Genomic DNA, 23077 nt, shown 5'->3' on the forward strand with positions numbered 1-23077 from the left:
GTCCCCCCTTGCCCCTCTGTAGTATAAGCTAGGCAAGTTCAGGCGCTCCAATCTCTCAGGGTAGCTGAGGTGCCGAAGTGCAGGCACCAGTCTGGTGGCCCTCCTTTGAACATTTTCAACCAACTGACAGTCCCTAGCATATCTCAGGGACCAGATGGGGTGACAGTACTCCAGATGGGGAAGCACTTCACTCCTGAAGATCGGTACGAGGGACGGACCGTCTACTGTAGATATCTGAACGACCTTCTTATAAGACCCAATAATTTATTTGCCTGATTTACCTTCTTCTCGCAATGGCCCGAGAACTTCAGCTCATTGTCAACATACACACCTAGGTCCTTCTCACACACCGTCTCAACTAGTGCAGTTTCTTCATCCCATTGAGACATATGATACGCCTCCTTACCGTTGGTACGCCCCAGTTGCATCCTCTTACACTTCGTGACATTGAATCTCAGCAGCCATTTCTTCAACCATTCTTGGAGCCCACAGAGCATATGGTTTTATTTGTTTATATACTTAAACTAATGCATTTAAATTAGGTTACATGGTAAGAGAAATAAAAAGACAAAAGGGTTTGTGAGCATAAATTGCCGTTTTGGAATACCTTTACACACATCTTGACGGAGACAGTATTATATAACTCACTAGGTTGTCAGGTCCACATTAATGTTGCAGTGCAGAGACAAGATAGACATAACTCATAAAATGTTCTTATAACATGGATTCACCTACCATAATAAAGACAGGTATTGGGGGATGGGGGGCGATGTTCCTCCCTCTCATGTCTCCTGACACTCCTTCCCGAGTGCTAGCCGCTTGTTGCTCGGTTGACGCACAGCCGACACCGCGCCGGACAACGTCCTCGAATACAGCTTGTTAATTAAACTACTTATAATACAAAATATATTTCAACGGAATTTAAGTGAGGAACAAGGTGATTATCACTGGTACCTCTGTTATCTCGTATGTACCATATAGACAAAAGGAAACACAAACACTGCTTTACCCTAAATGTTAAACAAGATCGACCACATGTAACCCCTTTCTTCTTCCCTAACACCTGTCCCCCTCTGCCCGACTCGTACGAGTCGAGACTTGTGGCACTTGCCTGACTCACCACGGAGGGACGTACTGCGGGGTACGGATAAACAGCTCTCTTTACTTTTGCTTTCTTGGGCTCTCACAGTGGTGTTAGAAGGGGGGTACTGTAGTGGATACTCTTCTGCTGATCAGTTGTAGGGGACTGTCCACTACAAATGTCTGCAGCAACAATTCCAGGATCATTCGACTGCCGGACCTGGAGCTGTGAAGACCTGCCCTCTCTCTGCTGCCAATTTTGGCCAACTTTGCTGACTGGACCGTCCGCTACTGACATCGTCGACAACATCTCACGAGTGTTTTCAGTTTATTGAGCATTAGTTTGCCCTCCCCACTGGTGGTGTGAGTGACCCACACTCCAGCTGGAGAGCAGCTATAGCATGATATTCCCGACGTTGTTTGAGCTCATTTCCTTCTACTACTATTTTTCCATTTTTCGCTCTGGCCTAGAGACCTGCACCCTCAAAGGTGACAGCTCTAGATGGGGTCGCAGTGGTAAATGCTTGGGAACCCCTGATGTAGATCATAAAATTACGTTTAAATGAAAAGTTTCATTCAAAATCAAACCAAACCTGACTAAATTTAACCTAACCTAGCTTAACCTTATCCGACCTACTATTGGTATAATTCTGCTATATTATGATGGCAATTGGCACCTCAAATGAAACAGGAGAAATTTTACCATATACAAATTAATTCCTTCTTATCGCTGTGCCTCTGTGCTATCACCAACCTTCTTCACCAATCTCTCATCAGTAACCCGACTGGAAAGAAGCATATGATGGCTTTGTTGGCTACCCATGGTCGAATCGACTTACTTTTGTATACTGTACCTGCACACTCTATGTATATACTGTACACGTTGAGACAATGTAAATTTGTATTTCTTTTTACTGAATAGATTATAGATATCTATGAATTGTATGTATACTTTCTTACTCCAATGATATTGTACTTTGTAGTCTATCCAATCTACTGATCTCTGTCTTGAATTGTCACTATGTACTCTGAAATATCAAAGATCCACATATATACATAGGAGTTAGAACAAAGATAGCTTCAGGCAGTCTCCTTACACAATCTACTCTCAAATTCCTACCATTTGTACACCTTCTCAAGTCTTCAATTAATCTTCCTCTCATTAATTTTAAATTATCTGCTTCCATCTTTGTCTAATATTGCTCCCATGTAATGTGCAGTACTGTACTGTACTTAAATTCATTCTCAACCTCTACTTCTTCTCCATCCATTGTGGCACTGCATTGAAATTGTCCTTTTATTTCATCCATCTCAACTCAGTTAAGAATGATAAAAGTAAATACAGTACAGTACTGCATACTGTAGTAGGTCAGGCGTATTTTTGACGACGTAAATAAATATTTTTGGGTAAAGTGAAAACTAACGTGTTTATACTGTATAGTAAAAATAGTCTATACTTTTAAGAAAATGCATATAAAGGTGATTTAAAACTTACGGGTATAGTGTACAGTCGACCCTCGTTAATTCGGACCCCTTTAATCCGGATTTCGGATAATTCGGACAAAATCTTATTTTTTTTTGGAATATTACCTATGCGGACCTTCAGCTAAAATTCTGGTCCACCCACTGCTGGGATAAAACACCAGCGTCTTTTTGGTTAAATGTAACATCTCCACCACTAGTGTTGGGGGGGGGGGGATGCAACTTTTAGCTTCAGACATGAAAAATATTTACCATTTACTGCCAGTAAACAATGGAAACGTAAAATATGTACCAATTAGTAATGAAACGTTGTGCAGTTCCTTCAGCAGATGAAGCTCACCAACTTACAATAGGCTAAATTACCTTACGTGTTTTCAGTAGTCTATGTTGAAGTTTTTAATACAGGCTAACTTATCATATCATATACGGTATCACAGTTCTCATTGATCTACAAAAAATACCGGTAATAAAAACCTTTTCGATATTTCACACTTAATATAATACCCGTTAATCTACTTCAACCTCCTATTGTTTACAATGACGCATGACGCACCACCAGCTGTTGAGTATCAGCTAGACGGTACACGTGTTTTTCGAATCGTTTTCAGTTAAAAAACTGTTACATCACACGTATATTTTACCTTAACTGTGCCTGAATGAATATATTCTCGGAAATAAATAGTAGTTTTGCTGAAACGTGATATATTTCAATGTAAAATAGGATAAAATACATGACGAAAACAAAAGACTTTACCTAAGCTTCCGATGTTCTTGAGATGTTATTCGTTTTTTTAATAGTTTTCGGTTAAAATACTGTTATATTACAATGATATTCTATTCATAGTGTGCCTGATATAATACATTCACGGAAATGTAATATTTTTGCTGAAATTACGTACGTATTACAGTGGAAAGTTGGATAAAATCGTGACGAAAACAATGACTTTTGCTTTCGTTCAAAAGATGTTACGGTAATCGCTTTTCGAATGGTTTAGTTAAAAAACTGTTGTATTACAATAATATTCCCTCCTAATTGACTTGAATAAATACTTGAATGGAAATATACAATGTTTTTGTTGAAACTACCCGCGTTTCAGTGTAAATTGTCGTAATAATAAATGGTAAACAATTTGCCTTCGGCACTCGGTGCTTCAGGCACGGCGAGCCTCAGTTTATAGGACGTAGAGCGTTTTTACTGAAGGTTTTGTTGTTCCATTACCCTCAAAAACTTGGGTCGAACTATAAACGAGGAATATCATAAATTAACGATTTCTTGGTCAAAAAATCAGGGTCGACCTATAAACGAGTATATACGGTATGCAAGGCTAAGGACACACTCACTGCATTTTCTTTGAAATATAATGCAATATTAACCCCTAAATCGGTTAATTCGGACAATCGGCTAAAACGGACACTCTTCCCCACCCTATCAGTCCGATTAACGAGGGTCGACTGTAATTGACTTTTTAAATATCTGTAATTATTTCAAAGGTCATTAATTAACACTAATTACTCAAATTTTTTAAATTGTGAACCCAGATTCATAATCAGCATGTAAAGCAGCACCTTTGTATGAAATTGAAACAAAATCTATTTTTTTTTACCCCAAGTGCCAAAAACTAAGGTATTAAGGTCAGGCGAATTTTTTACGTAAATGATATTTTTCGCGAAGTGAAAACTAACGTGTTTACATAGTAAAGATAGAGTTTCCAATATATACCATATAAAATAATTTTTTAACTATTTATTCTGAACTTCATGATACAGTACAGTGGTCCCTCGGTCAACGAGCACAATCCGTTCCAGCAGGTTGCTCGTTAACCGAAACCATTGTTTCAATGAGCTTTTGGGTAATTGGTTCCAGCTCACCGAAAATTGCCTAAATTCAACAAAAGAGGTAGAAAAGTACACTTACTTTGAGGTGTGTATGTAGAAGGCTCCTGGATGATGATGATGATGGGAATTAGAATGGGGGTGGAGAAGAAGGGAGAAGAGAAGGCATTGGGGTGGAAGAAAAGTCACCCCATGGTGCCATTTCACCCATAAAATTTTAGTTCTCTTGGTGTAATTCAAGATTATTTTCTTTAAATCAACACTACACTGCATTATATATTGTCAATATGTAAAATAAATTTCAAAAAGACCAATAATTTGCTTGCAAACACAGAAAAAAAGCATTTAGTTGAAGAGAGTCTGAAGCAAGATGTTATCTCCACTGAAAAGACAGAGAGACTGGCGCCTATTTGGTGTGTTGCCAAGCTGGATGGCGCACATGAAACTAGTTTCCTTACCTACATTTATGTTCAATAATTGTTAAAATTACTAAAAAAATTAATATTAAACTTTTAAAATTATTGAATAGTATAAACTTCTTGATATTTACTAAAATAGTAAGGAATTTAAGTCCTAAAACTGATTACTGTATTGGCGGACTTATACTACAGCTGGTGGACCGCCAAATGCAAGCGAAAACATGTTGAGGTCGGCTCGTAAAAAACTCGTTAATCGAGGGATTGCTCGTTAACCGAAGTTAAGAATCTTATGGAAGGTAACTCGTTAACCGAAATCTCGTTAACTGAGGCGCTCGTTAACCGAGGGAACACTGTACTCTGAAAACTGAGTACTGTACAGAGTATGGTTAAATCTAATTTGGTACTGAGTTTACAGTACAGTACATGTACTGTATTTGCAAAAATATTTTTGTGTTTATTTTTTAATACAATATTTAGGAGTCAAGTAAAAAAAAAAAAAGGGAACATGTCTTACTGTTAGTACAGTACAGTATATATGACTTAAATATTTCAAATATTGACACATTCTTCGATTGTGACAACCATATAAATGACAGACATCTATCTTATAAGGTGCAACTAATAACCTTAACAAACTCTTCAAGTTTCTATGAGGTGTCACATCCTCAATTTAATTAAACTTACTGAATAAATAAATTTCAGTTAAAACATGTAATATGGTACTGTACTAAGGATGTAGATCTAAGTTTGAAAGTACACTGTACTACTGAAATTTTATTACATGAATTACACCATTGATTCTGGATAAAATGTTATTTGTTAATGTGCATGTATTTTTATCAAATCCCATAAACATAAGAATCCCACCCTACATATGCTACCTATTGTATGGAAAAGAATATTTCTTAACACAATGGTGGCTGTGTGCATGTATGAGCATGTCCACATACATCATGCCCTTAAAATTTGTGGGGGTTTGGGGTCTCAAAATGGCCATAAAATGCCAAAACCACAAATATCATTTGCTGACCGGGAGAAGGGGTTACATTTTTGCTCGGGTGCAAAGAAATGTACTGTATAATGTCAATATAACACGAGATATGTTCCAAGAGAGGTCGCTTTAAACCGAATTCGCATTCAATCGAAGTGTTGTTTCAATGGAATAATTTAGTTTGGTATACTTGAGAGAAACACAAAATAATAAAAAGACTGCATCTAGCCAGATGCACCTCAGCCCATCTCTTAGAATAAATAAAACATTGTTTTTTGTAGTATTATGTTAAAATAAACACTCATAAATCAACACAGCTAAAATTATGGGACGTGAAATGGTCTGTTTACTGGCAATCAGCTGAAGGGAATTTTTTTTTTGATGGGGGGAGGTGATATGCTTGACAGTTGATGCCAAGGTCTAGTGCTTATTTATTTAATCCGTCCTTAAGGGTGACTTATAAGATAGTGATTAGTTTGAATATATACATGCTATAGTTTGCAATAGACAAAAATTTTAGTTTTAATTAATTTTATTACAATGGGCTAAAATTTTTATCTCTTGTGCAAAATATTTACATTTATATTCAAATTATTTTTTGTCTTGCAAGGATTCTAGCAATGCAAATTATATTATCCTAACCTTAGTCCGTGATATTATATAAGATAACTTAAAGCCTATAACCAATAAACCCGGGCTGGGAGGGGGTAGGTGACAGTGACACGTTTGACAGTTGGGGCCGAAGGTCTAGTGAAGTATTTATTTGTTTATTTATGTCCTTTAGATTGCGTTTTTGTGTTTATTTATAAAATGTCACAGAAGTGACCGGGGAGAATATAATTTACATTGCTGGAATTCTTATAAGACAGAGAATAATTTTAATATAAACATGCTATAGTTCGCATTAGACTTACAAATTTTAGTTCTAATTAGGAAATTTATTACAAGTGACTAAAAATTTTATCTCTTGTGCAAAAATGACGTTTATATTCAAATTATTCGCTGTCTTGCAAGGATTCTAGCAATACAAATTATATTCTCCTAACTTTAGTCTGTGATAGTAGTTAAGATAAAACACTATAAGCCTACAACCACCAAACCCTGGCTGGGAGGGAGGGAGGGAGGATGGAGAGGTGACAGTGACATGTTTGACAGTTGGGGCCGAAGGTCTAGTGAAGTATTTATTTGTTTATTTATGCTCTCCACCAGCTGCACTCGGCGCTCTCCTCCCATTACGTGTTTGCCCTTATGACAATTATTTCTTTTACATTTTTTCACAATATGTACCTAGGAAGGTGTGTGCATGTAACTGAGTAAAAATAAATGAAGAAAGTTACGTATATCTACCTGCAAAAACGAGTTGAAGAAACCATAACACCTCACAGCTTGGCTCAGTAGCCTGGTGGTTACAATGATGAGCTAACCTAGCTACAATGCCAAGATTAATCACTATTAAGCACTAGTCTATCAGTAAACAGTGAAATATGGCAGGGAGTGAGGATAGTTACAACTGCAAATGACGAGCTAACTGGCAGTCACTCACTCCCCTTACCCGCTCCCGTTGCCAGGCGTACGTATGGGAGAAATACACGACCTTTTCTCTTTTCACTTGTTTGGGGACCTTCCCAAAGCAGGATGAAGGTGATAGAGGGCGTTTAGGAGTCGTTACAAGCACAAGGAGCACTGATGTTAAGAGAACAGAGTAGCACACGTGCAAAGGACAAGTATTTAACCCGGACTGTCACGAGGCAGAGTGAACGCACATGGCCTAGCCACCTGGGACAAGAGAGACACCTTACGGAACGTAAAAAACTCGCAGGCTCCCTGTCCCAGCCGTGAAAATGTTGCCAACTTGAAAACTACCTGCAGACATCCTTGGATACATCCAGGGTGTCATCCGCGAACAATCAAAGGCCGCGAATTGTAAGGGCATGCTTTACCTTTTCTGTAAACTGTAAATAATATTCATATCAATTGCTTAAAATATCATTAAATGTATGATAAAACCTAAATTACTTGGTAAATATATACAGTAGCTATGTAATATAAATAGTTTTCACTATTCTCATTCATATTTTTCATCATCTCCTTAGGTAAACTATTCCTTGCAAATATCTAATTACAAACCAATCTCAACATTAAACTACTTTGACATCCTTAACCCTTTCATGGGTGAGTTTGTAAATCAGAGTCGTGCCTAAAAGAGTGAGTACAAAAAAGACTGCTTAAATTTGGGGGAATTTCCTATAGTTCATGACTGTACAGTATCTTAACTCATATCACTGTAATCATCTCTTGCCTCACTCTTGTCTCATAGCTATGCAATTTCCATGGTGAGTGAACTGAACCGGTGAGTGAACTGAACCATGAGTGGTCTTGATTAGTGACTTGAGTTGAGTGTTACTAAACTGTGGGCGGGAGACGAATGTTTTCCTGACACAAAATTACGTTTCTGAAGGCCTTAAATATCCACAGCATGTGCAGAGCATTCACAAATTAATCATGATGGAAAATGTGGATCACAGATCTACAAATTATTATTTCTTGACAGACAAGGTATGTCGATTTATTTACTTACTACTGGTATCTTATGAAAAGGTTTAGGTACTTCACACATTCCTTGGCAGTGATCATAAGTCACCCAAAAGACTGTCACAACTTCCCAATTATTGAATTGTTCCACTGAAATTGTAAAGGTACAGTACTTTGATGCACTACTTATGCTGTCTTTAGACATGAGGTTTTTAACTTTTTTGTTGGTTACAGGTTTTAATAAATGAAATTGGTTATTCAAAGGTACTTCTAGGCTGAGAATGTGCATGACAGATGCAATATTACCATGGCATGTACCACTGCACACAACGTTAGTAATTCTATGATAATCCTGAAACATCTACAGGTACATCTGCTTGGGACTTGTTAATCTCATCTTTAAACTTAGTTATGGTGTCCTTGGCAAGTTTTATCTTCTCTCGAAGGTCCAATATTTCATTAGCTATCTTTTCCTTGGCAATTAACAAATTCTTCAGAGTCTTTTCTTTCTTTTCTTCAACTGAAAACAGAAAACAGAGGTTAATAAATACAGTAATCATACGACAAGAGGTTACCTTCAGTGAAGACAGACAAACTATCTTGCATTCAGATGGGTAGGAGGGAGTTGGTAGGAGAGGAGATGAAATGAATCTATGTTAATCCATGATTAACTTCTATGAGAAAAGTGGTTTGGCTACATCACAGCAACTATTATGACATAATACTGTACCTCACTAAAGTGGGGATCACTGTACACCTGTACTTCCTATTCTTAAGTCAAGCATTCCAAATTACAAATACAGAAATAAAAATAAAGATGACCAAGATTAAGCTTTGCAAAAATACATGTTTAAAAAAAATATTCATATGTAGACTACAGTCAAATTAAATATTTCAAATACTCTATATATAATTATAGCTTATCAGATAATATACTCTTAAAAAACTTACAGTCCGTGTCATGTTTATATTCCCCCAGAGTGAGTTGTCTTGTATTGGTGAGCAACTGCCTCATCATAGCTGAAGGATCTTGGAATATAAGCTCTTCATAGAACTCAGACACTAGAGGCTTTTTGAAGTCATTTGGCACTGCAGCTGGAGTGGTTCCAGGTGGCGACTGAAACAATTTCAGGATGTGATAGATGGTGACCTGAAACAAGAGATGGCGACTTGAAACAAGAGCTGGTGACTTGAAACAAGAGATTCAGTCCATACCAATAGGTCAGTTACACCATCTGTCCCAACATTTTGGCATCCACTCACTCACTGACTCACGTTATACGATTACTAAGGTCTAAATAAAACATGCATCTTATCCTTAACCCTCTCGTGGTCTTTTGATGCAAATTGCATTGCTAAGCACTCCCGTGCTGGCGCAATCCCCTCCCACTCAGCTGTAACTTACACTGAGAGCACCCCTGCCGTAAGAAGAAATGTAGGAACAATGTACCTTCCCTATCAACCATCAAAGTTCCTCCACTAGGTCTTGTGGACTGGCAGATACATCTCTAAGGGTGCTATTTGGGTCTGGATCACTTTACCCAATATTTATAAAATGGAAAAAAAAATTTCCTGTTACCGACGCAACCTGCATTGAAAGACTGCGAAGTGGTGAGATTTACCACCGTGGGCAGGAGTACCAGAGGGTTATGTCCAATAACACACCATCTATCCTGTCATTAAGGTCTAAAATACACTACCTATTTTATCACTAAGTAGAGTCATACCCTTGAAAAGCTTCCTGGAATATGAAAGTCCCAAATTTAACCCTAATTTTCCTTTTAACTTCCATAAAGCATTATAAAATCACACATATAATAAATCTTTTTAAACACATATTAATAAGAAAACTAATTATTGAAGGTCAACATCTTATTAAAAATGCACAAGTCTGACACAATTTCATATTAATGTGAAACTTTACAAGACTGAATCCGTTCTATAATGCAAGGGATAAATGTATGTGTACTCGTATGTGTGTGACAACATTGCAAAACAAACAAAACATAACTACCTGTACTGCATAACCAAATAGCAAGTGAAACAGGCCAAGATTTGTTTCTGGAATTCAACAGCATGAGCACTATACAGTATATAGTAAAAGGAAATCCCCTGTGAGTTCTTCCTTTGAATAAAGCCATCGAAATGGTAATACCTGCAGAGCCCCTGTTTATACATTTTTCTTCATTAAATTAAGTCTAGATAAACAGCAAAAACTTAAAACAGTGGTGTTGACACATACCGGTACTGCATAATACTGTTTGTAAATACTCTTTCAGGTCCTACATATTTGTACTATTCTGTGTGGGTGCATTCCCCTCCTTGAAAAATTCCTGGATTTATCCTTATTAGGTAAAAGGAAATATTAACTAAGATATACAGTAAACCCTCGAAGATCCGGACCCGGTAAATCCGAATTTCGGAAGATTCGGACAACAAAATTGGGGATTCTGGGTTAAGAAGCCTCCCTAAGAAGCATCCCCAAAACAGGGTGAAGGTAGTTTTAGGCTTTAAGTTTTTATCTTATAAAATGCCACAGATTAAAATTGTCAGAAATTATAACTTGCATTGCTGGAATCCTGGAATCTTTGCAAGACAGCGAATAATTTGAATATACTGTAGACATTACATATTTTGCACGAGATAAAATTTTTAGTCCTTTAGTGTAGTACATTTAAGTACAAGTTATTCAACTCGTATTTTTGGGTAGATATACGTAATTTTCTTCATTTATTTTATTCATTTACATGCACACACCATCCTAAATACATTGTGAAAAAGTAAAAGAAATAATTGTCCTAGGGGCAAACCTGTACTGTACTCAAATGTACTAAATAATTACTAAGATTTTTATGTCTAGTGCAAACTATAGCATGTTTATATTCAAATTAATCACTATCGTACACACATTCCAGTAATGTAAGTTATACAGTAGAAGTCCAAAAATCTGGACTGCTTGGGATTGGGTCGGTCCGGATTTTCGGATTTTCCTTATTCTCAGGCAGTACTTTTAAAATTCAAATTTAAGGAGGAATAAAGAAGAGATGAACAGGTACATTTTGATAGTTTATTCATTAGCAAATATAGCATGCTTCATTTATCAAAACGAGCAGTTTTCATGAAAAAGCTGTGAATTCTAGAATTTTATTCTTTGCCTTATTTATATCATAAATTGTAGACTTTCCAATGTCGTATGTTTCCATTAGAACAGTATTGCTCACACCACGTTCTAGTTTCTTAATTATTTCAAGTTTGTCACCCAATTTCAACGTGTTCTTCTTTCTCTTCACACAACGAAGTTTATCTACTTTAGGAGCCATTATTATGGGCTTGTACAGTATTCTGTAAATGGAAAGAGTAGGACTCAAAATATTGTTATATTACAATGGTATTCTATTCATACTGTGCTTGATATAATGCATTCACAGAAATGTAATATTTTTGCTGAAATGACGTATGTATTACAGTGGAAAGTGGGATAAAATCGTGACGAAAACAATGACGTTCGCTTTCTTTCGTTCAAAAGATGTTACCGAAATCGCTTTTCGAATGGTTTTCAGTTAAAAAACTGTTGTATTACAATAATATTCTATCCTAATTGACTTGAATAAATACAGCTAGACCCCGACTTACGACTGCTTCGACTTACGACCGTCGGGACTTACGACCGCCGCAGTTGTGACCATTTTTTTTTCCAAATTTTTTTTTTCTTCAAATGACGCATGCATTTTCTATACCGAAACGTTTCCAGTTAATGTAGTCTCCATGTATAATTAGAAAATTATGGGGGCCCCATGTGCATTCAGCTGACTACATTAAAGGTAAGTGCTCAGTCACACTGTATCCATTCCTCATTATTTATTACTCTTACTGTACTGTATTTCATTGTAGATTTTTTATTAAATTTTTTTTTTTTTTTTTATCTGTCGGACTTACGACCATTCGGACTTACGACCTGGATTTGGGTCCCTAACCCCGTTGTAAGTCGGGGTCTAGCTGTACTACGATACCATATTTCTGAATATTTTCATTAAAATTCATCAAAATCATTTTCCTTGTCATCATCTGCAGCACCAAACAGCTTCTCCCAGTCCTCTCCTTGAACAGGGCTAGAGGGTACGTGTTTTTCGAATCGTTTTCAGTTAAAAACTATTACATCACACGTATATTTTACCTAAACTGCGCCTGAATGAATATATTCTCGGAAATAAATAGTAGTTTTGCTGAAACGTGATGTATTTCAATGTAAAATAGGATAAAATACATGACGAAAACAAAAGACTTTACCTAAGGTTCCGATGTTCTTGAGATGTTACTCGTTTTTTGATAGTTTTCGGTTAAAATTCTGTTATATTACAATGATATTCTATTCATACTTGCTTGATATAATACATTCACGGAAATGTAATATTTTTGCTGAAATTACATACGTATTACAGTGGAAAGTGGGATAAAATCGTGACGAAAACAATGACTTTCGCTTTCTTTCATTCAAAAGATGTTACCGTAATCGCTTTTCGAATGGTTTAGTTAAAAAACTGTTGTATTACAATAATATTCCCTCCTAATTGACTTGAATAAATACTTGAATGGAAATATACAATATTTTTGTTGAAACTACCCGCGTTCAGTGTAAAGTGTCGTAATAATAAATGGTAAACAATTTGCCTTCGGCACTCGTGTTTCAGGCATGGCGAGCCTCAGTTTATAGGACGTAGAGCGTTTTTACTGAAGGTTTTGTTGTTCCATTACCCTCAAAAACGTGGGTTGAACTATAAACAAGGAATATCATAAATTAACGATTTCTTGGTCAAGAAATCAGGGTTGACCGATAAACGAGGGGGGGTTATAGACGAGTATATACGGTATGTTGTCACAGTTTGATTGTTAGTTTTAAAGTGGCGACCACGTGGTCGCTTGTTGTCGCTGTGCAGCTGTGGCGCTCACGCATGCGCACATACACACAAAAGCCCGCTAAAAAAAAAAAATGAGTTTTCGAAGAGTCCGGATTCTCGGGTGGTCCGGATTTCTGGCATCCGGATTTTTGGACTTTAACTGTATTCTCCCAAGTCATTTCAGTGACATTTTATAAGCAAAGAACTTAAACTCCACCTTCATGACATAAATAAATACCACTAGGTAACCTTTGCCGTCGGCTGGTCAATACGTCACCTCACCCCCCTGCCTGGCTCTCAACACATCACCTCCCCTTACCCCATGGGTGAAGGTAGTTTTAGGCTTAAAGTTTCTATCATATAAAATTTCACAGACTAAACTTAGCAGAATATAACTTGCACTGCTGAAATCCTTGCAAGACAGCAAATAATTTGAGTAGAGACATTACATATATTGTAAAAAAGATAAACATTTTAGTCCCTTAGTCTAATACATTTGAGTACAGTAATATGTTGCTCAAAATTATGGCTTTTTCACAGGAAAAAGTCTGTATAACTAACCCCAGTGGTCAGGATAATATGGACTGTATTTTTGGTGTTTTTATATCATTATTTATCATTTTTATACATTTACTACATTCGCAGAAAGATTCGGACAATCGGCTTTTCCGGACAGGTGGTCCCTCTTTTTAGTCCAGATCTTCAAGGGTTCACTGTATGTAGATGTCAATATATCAAGAACAGCTGGAGATATGGGCAGTTAACGATGTATTTTAAGGATCCTCAGACCGCCCTTTCTGTAAATATTTCCTATTCTATTCTCTTACTTTCATTATTCACATACAGTGAACCCTCACTTTACGAGGTCAACTGAACCCATGGCGGCCCGCGTAAAGTGAGAAACGCGTAAAGTGAACAACATAACATATGGGATTAATTGAAATAGAGACCGGGCCGACCCCCAAACTCCACTTTTTCAGACACAATACCTACGTTGTAGTAAAAATAACTTCTTAATTTTATGATGGTATGCACACACAATTAATAATTAAGAGAAATATCAATAATATTGGGTTTTTTAACATTTACATTAGTAGAAAAGATGGCTGGGCACACGGGGATGGGGGGTTTGTTCCGAGGCAGAGGGCAGATTATTGGCCCTCACCTGTATCACTTGTATCACTATCCACCACAAAGGCTTGCAGGGCCTCTTTGTCAAACCCCTCTAAGTCCATATAAGTCCATATCCTCACTATCATTATCACTATCACTGACTTGGGCCGGCTGTGGTGGGTGGCGGGTGAAGAACTCAGTAATGTTTTGATGACTGGGCGACCTTGTGCGCACCCTGCTCGCGCCGCTCTCCGCGTAAAAGGGTACACACACCGCGGAAAGTGAGCATTCCGGTTTCGGCAGGGTACCGCGTAAACGTGGAAATGCGTAAAGTGAAATCGCGTAAAGCGGGGGTTTACTGTATATTATATCCCACACACCCATTTGCACCACCTACTGAGTTTGGCAAGGGTGGTTCCAAAGATTTCACCTCCATCCAAGTATCTTATTCTTTTTTTACATAATAGAATAGCTGCTCCTCGACTTATGACGGGGTTAGGGACCCAAATCCAGGTAGTAAGCCGAATTGGTCGTAAGTCGAAAATGCTTAAATACATAGAAAATCTAAAATGGGTGTCTCTTTTTCTTCTCAGCACCATAAAGCTCTAACTTTTAAGCTTGCCAGCCATTTTCAAGTGAATTACAAACGAAAATTTTGTCAGTACACAGCGCAATCACTAACGTTGGGACTCGAAAATACGTAATTTGACAAAATTTTGATACGACTGAGGCGGTCGTATGTCCTGGTGGTTGTAGGTCGAGTGTGTCGTAAGTCAAAGGGTACCAAACCCTCTATGATCCAGGGTTGTCATTATAATCAAAATTAATTTTATTTTAAATAAAATAATCTAAAAAAGTAAAAAGATATTTGACACTATTTTGTGTACTATCACAATTTATCATCTAAAAATCTATAACAACATACAGATAGATAGACAAAGTCAACACATTGACCTTTTTGCCATTGTTAATGTTCATGTATGACTAATGAAGTTATATTTGTACTCAGTTTGCATTATTACCTCACTAAATTAGGTGTATTTAGGTGGTTACTATGGGTTTACTAATGCTTCTTTTTAACATACTACTACTTGGCAACTCTTCCCAGAGCCATATCACCCCGTGAGGAATATCAGCTGGGTAAATTTACTGGGTGAATTTACTCGTTTTGTCATGGTCTGTGTTCACGTATGACTTAGAAGATATTACAGTCGGCCCTTAACATACGCGGGTTTATAATACACGGATTTGCAAATACGCAGATTGCCCCGCCGGAGGAATATTCTGTACATTGAATTACATTCAAATCGCGCGCCATTAAACTCGCGCGCGGCACCGAACATGGGACACCGCCCGCTCCCGCAACCTCACACACACACGCATAGCTCTCCCTCACTCAGTCAGTCTCGCTGTAACCACGCTTGTGTTGACATCAGCATTGTAGTTGCAAAAATATTAAATTTCTGTGAATGTATTATATCAAGCACAGTATGAATAGAATATCACTAATATAAGAGTATTTTAACCGAAAACTACTAAAAAAAACGAGTAACATATCTTGAACATCGGAAGGTTAGGTAAAGTCTTTTGTTTTCATGTAGTTTATCCTAATTTACATTGAAATGCATTACGTTTCAGCAAAACTACTATTTATTTCTGAGAATATGGAAATGTAATATTTTCCTGAAATGACGTACGTATTACAGTGGAAAGTGACAAAAGCAATGACTCGCTTTCTTTCGTTCAAAAGATGTTAACGTAATCGCTTTTCGAATGGTTTTCAGTTAAAAAACTGTTGTATTACAATAATATTCTGTCCTAATTCACTTGTGATGCAACAGCTTTTTTAACTGAAAACCATTCGAAAAGCGATTACGGTAACATCTTTTGAACGAAAGAAAGCGAAAGTCATTGTTTTCGTCACGATTTTATCCCACTTTCCACTGTAATACGTAAGTCATTTCAGCAAAAATATTACATTTCCGTGAATGTAGTATATCAAGCACAGTATGAATAGAATATCATTGTAATATAACAGTATTTTAACCGAAAACTATTAAAAAAACGAGTAACATCTCTTGAACATTCGAAGGTTAGGTAAAGTCTTTTGTTTTCGTCATGTATTTTATCCTATTTTACATTGAAATACATCACGTTTCAGCAAAACTACTATTTATTTCTGAGAATATATTCATTCAGGCACAGTTTAGGTAAAATATACATGTGCTGTAACATTTTTTTAATTGAAAACGATTCGAAAAACACGTACCCTCTAGCCCTGTTCAAGGAGAAGACTGGGAGGAGCTGTTTGGTGCTTAAGACGATGACAAGGAAAATGATTTTGATGGATTTTAATGAAAATATTCAGAAAGACCCTGGCACTGTCAAGGAAAGTGGCTGCTGAAGGCTTCCAGGACATGACAGAGGACGAGATTAGGGAGCTAATTGAAGAGCACGACACTGAGCTGACCGAGGAGGATCTACAGGAGTTAGTAGACTCAGGCGAGGAAGAGGAAGCGAAAGGGAAAGAGGAAGAGGAAGAGCACCAAGAAATAACGTTGGAGAAGTTGGGGGAGATGACCTGGAATATTGAGGCACTGAAAAACCTGGCCTATAGTATGGACCCCTCCATGGTGCGTGCCCTGAAATTCATGCGAGGGATGGATGACGTTTTTGCTCCATACAAAAACATCATGGAAGAAATGAAAGAAAGAGACGACAACTCCCCATCACCATGTTCTTTGATCACCGAAGGAGAGATTTAACACCATCAATCACTGGCGGCAGTGAGGAAGCAGCTGAATCCACCGTCGCCCCCACTTCACCACCCGTTATGGAATTCAGTGACGATGAGCCCGATGACCCCCGTCCTGTCGCCGAGGATAGGTACTGTACAGTAAAGTGAAATTTTTATCTCTTTTTTTTTAATAGCTTTTCTTGCCATGTTTATTGTTTGTAAAAATGCACAGCACAGTACAGTTCAGTACTGTACATAGGAAGTGGAGGTGCAGTTATTCACAAAACATTTGTGTTTGTTGTCGGCAGTAGTGACGGTGAGGAGGTGGAGGAGGCGGAGGGAGCGAGTTGGGAGGAGTGGTGACCTTGGACGCGGGAGCAGGGACGAGTGGAGATGCCAGCCAGTACATTTCGGGTGTATTAATTGTTTTTATAGCTATTTTTGCATTTTAATATTAAATACTGTACATTACGTTTCAACAAAACTACCATTTATTTCTGAGAACATGGAAATGTAATATTTTTGCTGAAATGATGTACGTATTACAGTGGAAAGTGGGATAAAATTGTGACGAAAGCAATGACTTTCTCTTTCTTTCGTTCAAAAGATGTTACCGTAATCGCTTTTCGAATGGTTTTCAGTTGTGGGATTATAAGGCTAATGATAGGATAGAATATTATTGTAATACAGTACGAGTACAACAGTTTTTTAACTGAAAACCATTCGAAAAGCGATTACGGTAAAATCTTTTGAACAACGAAAGAAAGCGAAAGTCATTGTTTTCATGATTTTATCTTTCCACTGTAATATGTACATCATTCCAGCAAAAATATTATATTTCCATATTTATTTCTGAGAATACGTATATTCATTCAGTCACAGTTAAGGTAAAATATACTTGTGATGTAATATTTTAATGAAAATACGGTATCGTAGTTTTCTTTTGTTTCAAATTTAATTAACAAAGATTGATGTTTCAAATGTAATGAAAAAAATTTATGTACAGTATCTATAAATACACTTTAATAAATGAATACTTTATGTTTTACATCGTCCTGTGCTACCATACCATGGATTTGGCTACTTTGGGCTTGCTATGATGACGCAAGAGATCTGCCCTGGCAACTGTACCGACACTCACAGCTGGTGGTGCGTTGGTGCATCGTTTCCATTGTTTACTGGTAGTTACTGGTAAATATTTTTCAACCTAACGAAACTATTACCCGTTTAGAGGTCGACCCCCAATTTTTTGCCAAATAATTTGGTCTTAAAAACTTGAACTACACACAGGTATATACGGTAAATAAGGACATGGGGGGGGCCAGGTTTGTTTTTGGGGGGGGGGGGCAGCACATATACGCGGATTTTTAACATCCACGGGTATCTCTGTTACGTAACCCCCGCGTATGTTAAGGGCCGACTGTACTTACATGCTCAGTGTGCATTATTATATACCTCACTGAATTATGTGTATTTAAGTGGTTACAATGAACTTTACTAATGCTTTTGTCTTCTATAATGTAATATTATAGTATTCATTTCATATAAATATATAAGCATATTTCCTAATTCTAGAAATCATAAGCATTATTTTCTTATTAATATATTATGTTCATATAGATCTAACTAATTTGGATTCAACGTGTTTCATAATCACGTTATATGTAGGTTCCTGGATCTCAGTGCATTTTTTCAACAATTATGTTTATTATTTTCAAAAAGGCCATATTGCTTTTATTTTTGGAAAATTCTTTTCAGTAACAGAATACAGCTCCTCCCCGACTTACGACCCACTCGACTTACGACCACCCGCACTTACGACCTGCCTCAGTCGTACCCAAATTTTGTCAAATTACGTATTCGAGTCACAACGTCAGTACAGAGAAAATTTTCTTTTGTAATTCACTTTAAAATGGCTGGCAAGCTTAAAAGTAAGAGTTTTGTGGTGCTGAGAAGAAAAAGGGACACCCATTTTAGATTTTCTATGTATTGTTTAAGCATTTTTTACTTACGACTATTTCGACTTACAACCTGGATTTGAGTCCCTAACCCCGTCGTAAGTCGGGGAGGAGCTGTAGTTGAAAGAAATTTGATTAAATTTCATTATTATATACAAATTCAATAAATGATAAGTTTTTCAATCAAGTGTACAATAACATTTCATGAATATAATCGAGCCAAATTATATCCACAGTAAAAAAAAATAAAATATACTGTATGGTAATTTTCATATACTGTACTGTATACAGTATTACATATATATGAGATAGTAGCTTTAAACATACTACATAGAAAAAGACTTGCATTATTGTATAAAAGAATGAAATGTGAATAATTGGGTAAAAAAAAATTATTATAATAAAAAAATCGACTATTTTGATATATATTTTTTAAATTGGATTTTTTTCTGACCCTACCTCTATCTCCCCTTTTAGCTGCCTTTTACAATACACAAGGTATACATGGAACCTTTCCTTAAAGCCAAATGCCTAGACCAGTGTGATATTTTCTTTTAAAAATGCAAGGAAAGGACTCTTCAAAATTAAACTTACCGGCCTTTCATTGGGGTCATGGAAAAATATCTTGATTACAATTTCAAATTCTCCCCAACCTGTTTCAGTTACTTCATAGGGTGGCTTTGTTAGTACTCGATTCTGGTTAGCATAACTCTCATGTAACTTGAAGTGGATCTGAAATAGATATTCAGAGTTATTTATGAGGACAATAAGTAGAAGGAGACAAGGAGAAATAATGTTAGTTTGAATGGAGTGCTGTTGTGTGACCTGTGAATAACCAAGACTATACAAGCAGAACCAACAAATATTGAAGGCCCTGTATTGTAATGATAATACAAAAGTTCTTATGAGTGCTGTTACATCAAAATCAAAATGAGAAAAAAATATAGAAAACAAAAGGAGTACTGTACTGTATGTATTCAATACAGTATGTGATTGTTGTGATGGATGCAAAAAGTAGAAATGTGGCATATAATTAATATAAAGAGGGATATCTGCAGACAGTGACATAATTCAAAATATCCAATAAGATCTGTACTGAATGATAAGCAGGTTGGTGAACAAACCTTCCTTATTTAGTATTAAAAAACAAATATCTAGTTAATGTCCATCACTTTAACATACATGTACTGTACAGTACTGTCAATCCTCACATGGGTGATGACCAGGCCTAGATAACAGTAAAAATAGAAGAAACATTCAAATTAATATCTTAAATCACCTTCTTAACATATGTAGACATGTCCTCATTGTTATATGGTTTAACATACACTGTCCATTCATGAGTGTGTCCGTCTTCCTCCCTCTTCTTACCAAAGTATCTTGCCACATTCCCGTACACCAGAGGCTTCACAATTGTTAAACCCTGCAAGATTAATATTATCATGAATCTAGCAAAATTCTAGAACTACTAAAAATAAAATAATTTCCCTAATTTCAAAACTAAGCATTTGATGACTGACGCTGAACTAAACAACATACAGTACTGGTACCGTATGTTAAAGTCTCCAGAATCAATCATATGATGTACAGGATCCTTAAAATGTCATGCTTTATTATGAATTCTATAACTTACTGATAAAAAGTTAGTGAAATATGGAGGATTGATTCTGAAATCTTGTTTCATTACTGATTTAATAGTAAGCAACTCTGTATAGTCACCAAGTAGTAACATCCTAACTTGTGACTGGGACCCACAAACCAAATAAATCTGATGATTACATTAACATTTATCTGTACTTTCATACTGGGTCATTGAAGAATATGTATTGCATAAAAAAGCAAACTAAAAAAGGACAAAGGCTTAGCAGCATTGTTATAAGCATACTGTGAGATGCTTCAATCCCTTCACTTACTGATTTTGGTTAAATAACACAAAACCTTTATAAATAACCCCTAGTCCTTGCTTTATCCTGATTCAATTATGAAAATGAACTTCAGCATTTATAATCTAAAGGAAGATTTGAGTGACTATACTGGACCCAAAAACACCTAGAAAGGAAAGACATAGTACACAAAGGCTCCTAGTGCTATGCTTATATAGACCCCTAATGGAAACAATCCTATTAAACTGATCTAAAGTTTGAATCTAAAGTAAGAAAAAAAGGAAATAACATTGAGCTCCCCTTTAGCCATGAAATTCTGAGGCGATGATTGCAGCAAATGCTTTAAAAATGTTGTCAGCGATGTCTTTGCTGAGTCTTGACTCAATAAGCTGTCACCGTGAGCCCATGAATAAGTGATCATAAAATAAGCAGGGGTAGAAATTTGCCGTTTTTTTCAGGTAGCCAGCCGGGCTAATAGAACCGAAAAGTTACAAGCCCTTCCCAAAGTTTATTAGCCCTTCCAAATTTTACAAGACATAACAAAAAATAACATTCAAATTTCAATACAGTTGTACCCCACTTAACGCGGTCAATAAAACCCAGAGGGTACCGTGTTAAGTGAAAACCGCATTAAGTGAACAACAGAACATATGGGATTAATTCCAATAGAAACCGGCCCGACCCCCAAACTCCACTTTTTGACGACACATAACTATGTTGTAGTAAAATTAACATCTTAATTTTATGATGGTATATGCACACAATTAATACTTAAGAGAAATACAGTCGCCAAGTTAATGTCCATTCAAATAATGGACTCAACTCCCTCCCCCTCTTCTCACACTACACTGCTGGCTCTTCCCTCTCTGAGAAATTTTTGGGGGAAAACCACTAAATTTTAATAAATAATACCTCAAACTAAAGTTAGGATAATACAATTGACATTGCTGGATTCCTTGTAAGACCAGGAATATTTTGAATATAAATGTCATATATTTTGCACAAAAGAGAACATATTTACTCAGAGTAAACATTTTATCTAAAATTTGTATGTCTAATGCAAAATATATGATGTTTATATTCAAAATGATCATCATATTGTAAGAATTCCAGCAATGTAAATTATATTCTGGCCGGGTAATTTGTATGAATTTTATGAGCTAAAACAGGCAGTCAGGCAGGGTGGCGGGTGGGGCAAATCTAAAAATAGCATCTCCAGCCGGACACTCACCGCGTATATGTGGAAAAAACCCGCGTTAAGTGAAAGTTCAGCTCTGGCGAGGCACCGCGTATACGGTAAAACGCGCTAAGTGAAACCGCGTTAGGCGGGGTAATACTGTAGTTGACATTTACTGGGTAGGCCCACATAGAAAGTTGTTGACTTTGACACTTCAAGTAACTTAATAGCAAAAGGTAAATTATATACAAATTGCAAATAATATGGATATCTGTTTCCTTCTTTACTTTATCATTAACTGAAATTTAAATTTTTTTTTTAGATCCTCTTAAAAAACTAATTTACTGTATAAATGTGTAACTGCAAGTAACTGAGGGCTTTCTTCTTCACTGGATTTCGTCAATACGTTTCTGTTTAAGCTCCTTGTCCAATTTTTCGATATCATCCAGCACTTCCTCTGTGCTGCAGCCATCTGTGTTGTTATACCCAACATCACGGCAGGCCCCAGCTGTTAAAAATCTGTTGATGGCTTGCTCTGGATTGAAGTTCCTAACACATGCAGACTGCAACTGGACCACTAGGAGATCTGTCATGTGGTCATTGGTGAGACGACTTCGCCAGAGTGTCTTGATGAGCTTGACCTGACTGAAGCCACATTCAGCATCAGCAGAACTGGTTGGAATGGACAGCAGAAGATCAAGTAAATGGAGAAAGGAGTCACACTTTTTTCTATATGATTCATTTATTTGCTGCCAGAACAGTTTTGAAACACTTGATATTTTACTCATTTTGTAGAGATAGCACTACATACCACTATGAGCAAAGGCTTTAGCCTCTGCAGCAGTACCATATAGCAGTCAGTCAAACTCCGCATACCATGACATCTGGAATGACCTAGATCGTGCTGATTGTTCATAATGACGCTGCTGCTCTAGCTTCTTTTTTTTTTCACTTGGTGGTGGATTAACATTCTTCCA

At 36.8% G+C, this 23077-nt stretch overlaps 1 protein-coding gene across 2 annotated transcripts in view; it reads right to left on the reverse strand.

Annotated features, from left to right (window-relative positions):
- Positions 1-7177: 7177 nt before the first annotated feature.
- The window catches only part of LOC121862894 (YEATS domain-containing protein 4-like), a 25042-nt gene continuing 9142 nt past the window's right edge, over positions 7178-23077 (reverse strand). For both annotated transcript variants that reach the window (XM_042361292.1, XM_042361291.1), the window contains exons 3-6: positions 20320-20463; positions 19635-19772; positions 9289-9487; positions 7178-8857 (exon numbers count right to left, since the gene is read on the reverse strand). In XM_042361292.1, coding sequence (XP_042217226.1) covers positions 8679-8857; positions 9289-9487; positions 19635-19772; positions 20320-20463 — 660 coding nt within the window. In that variant the 3' untranslated portion in view covers positions 7178-8678. The remainder of the gene's footprint in view (positions 8858-9288; positions 9488-19634; positions 19773-20319; positions 20464-23077) is intronic.

The sequence above is a fragment of the Homarus americanus genome, unplaced genomic scaffold, assembly GCF_018991925.1.
Source record: "Homarus americanus isolate GMGI-L3 unplaced genomic scaffold, GMGI_Hamer_2.0 scaffold24922, whole genome shotgun sequence".
In the NCBI taxonomy this organism is placed as follows: domain Eukaryota; kingdom Metazoa; phylum Arthropoda; class Malacostraca; order Decapoda; family Nephropidae; genus Homarus; species Homarus americanus.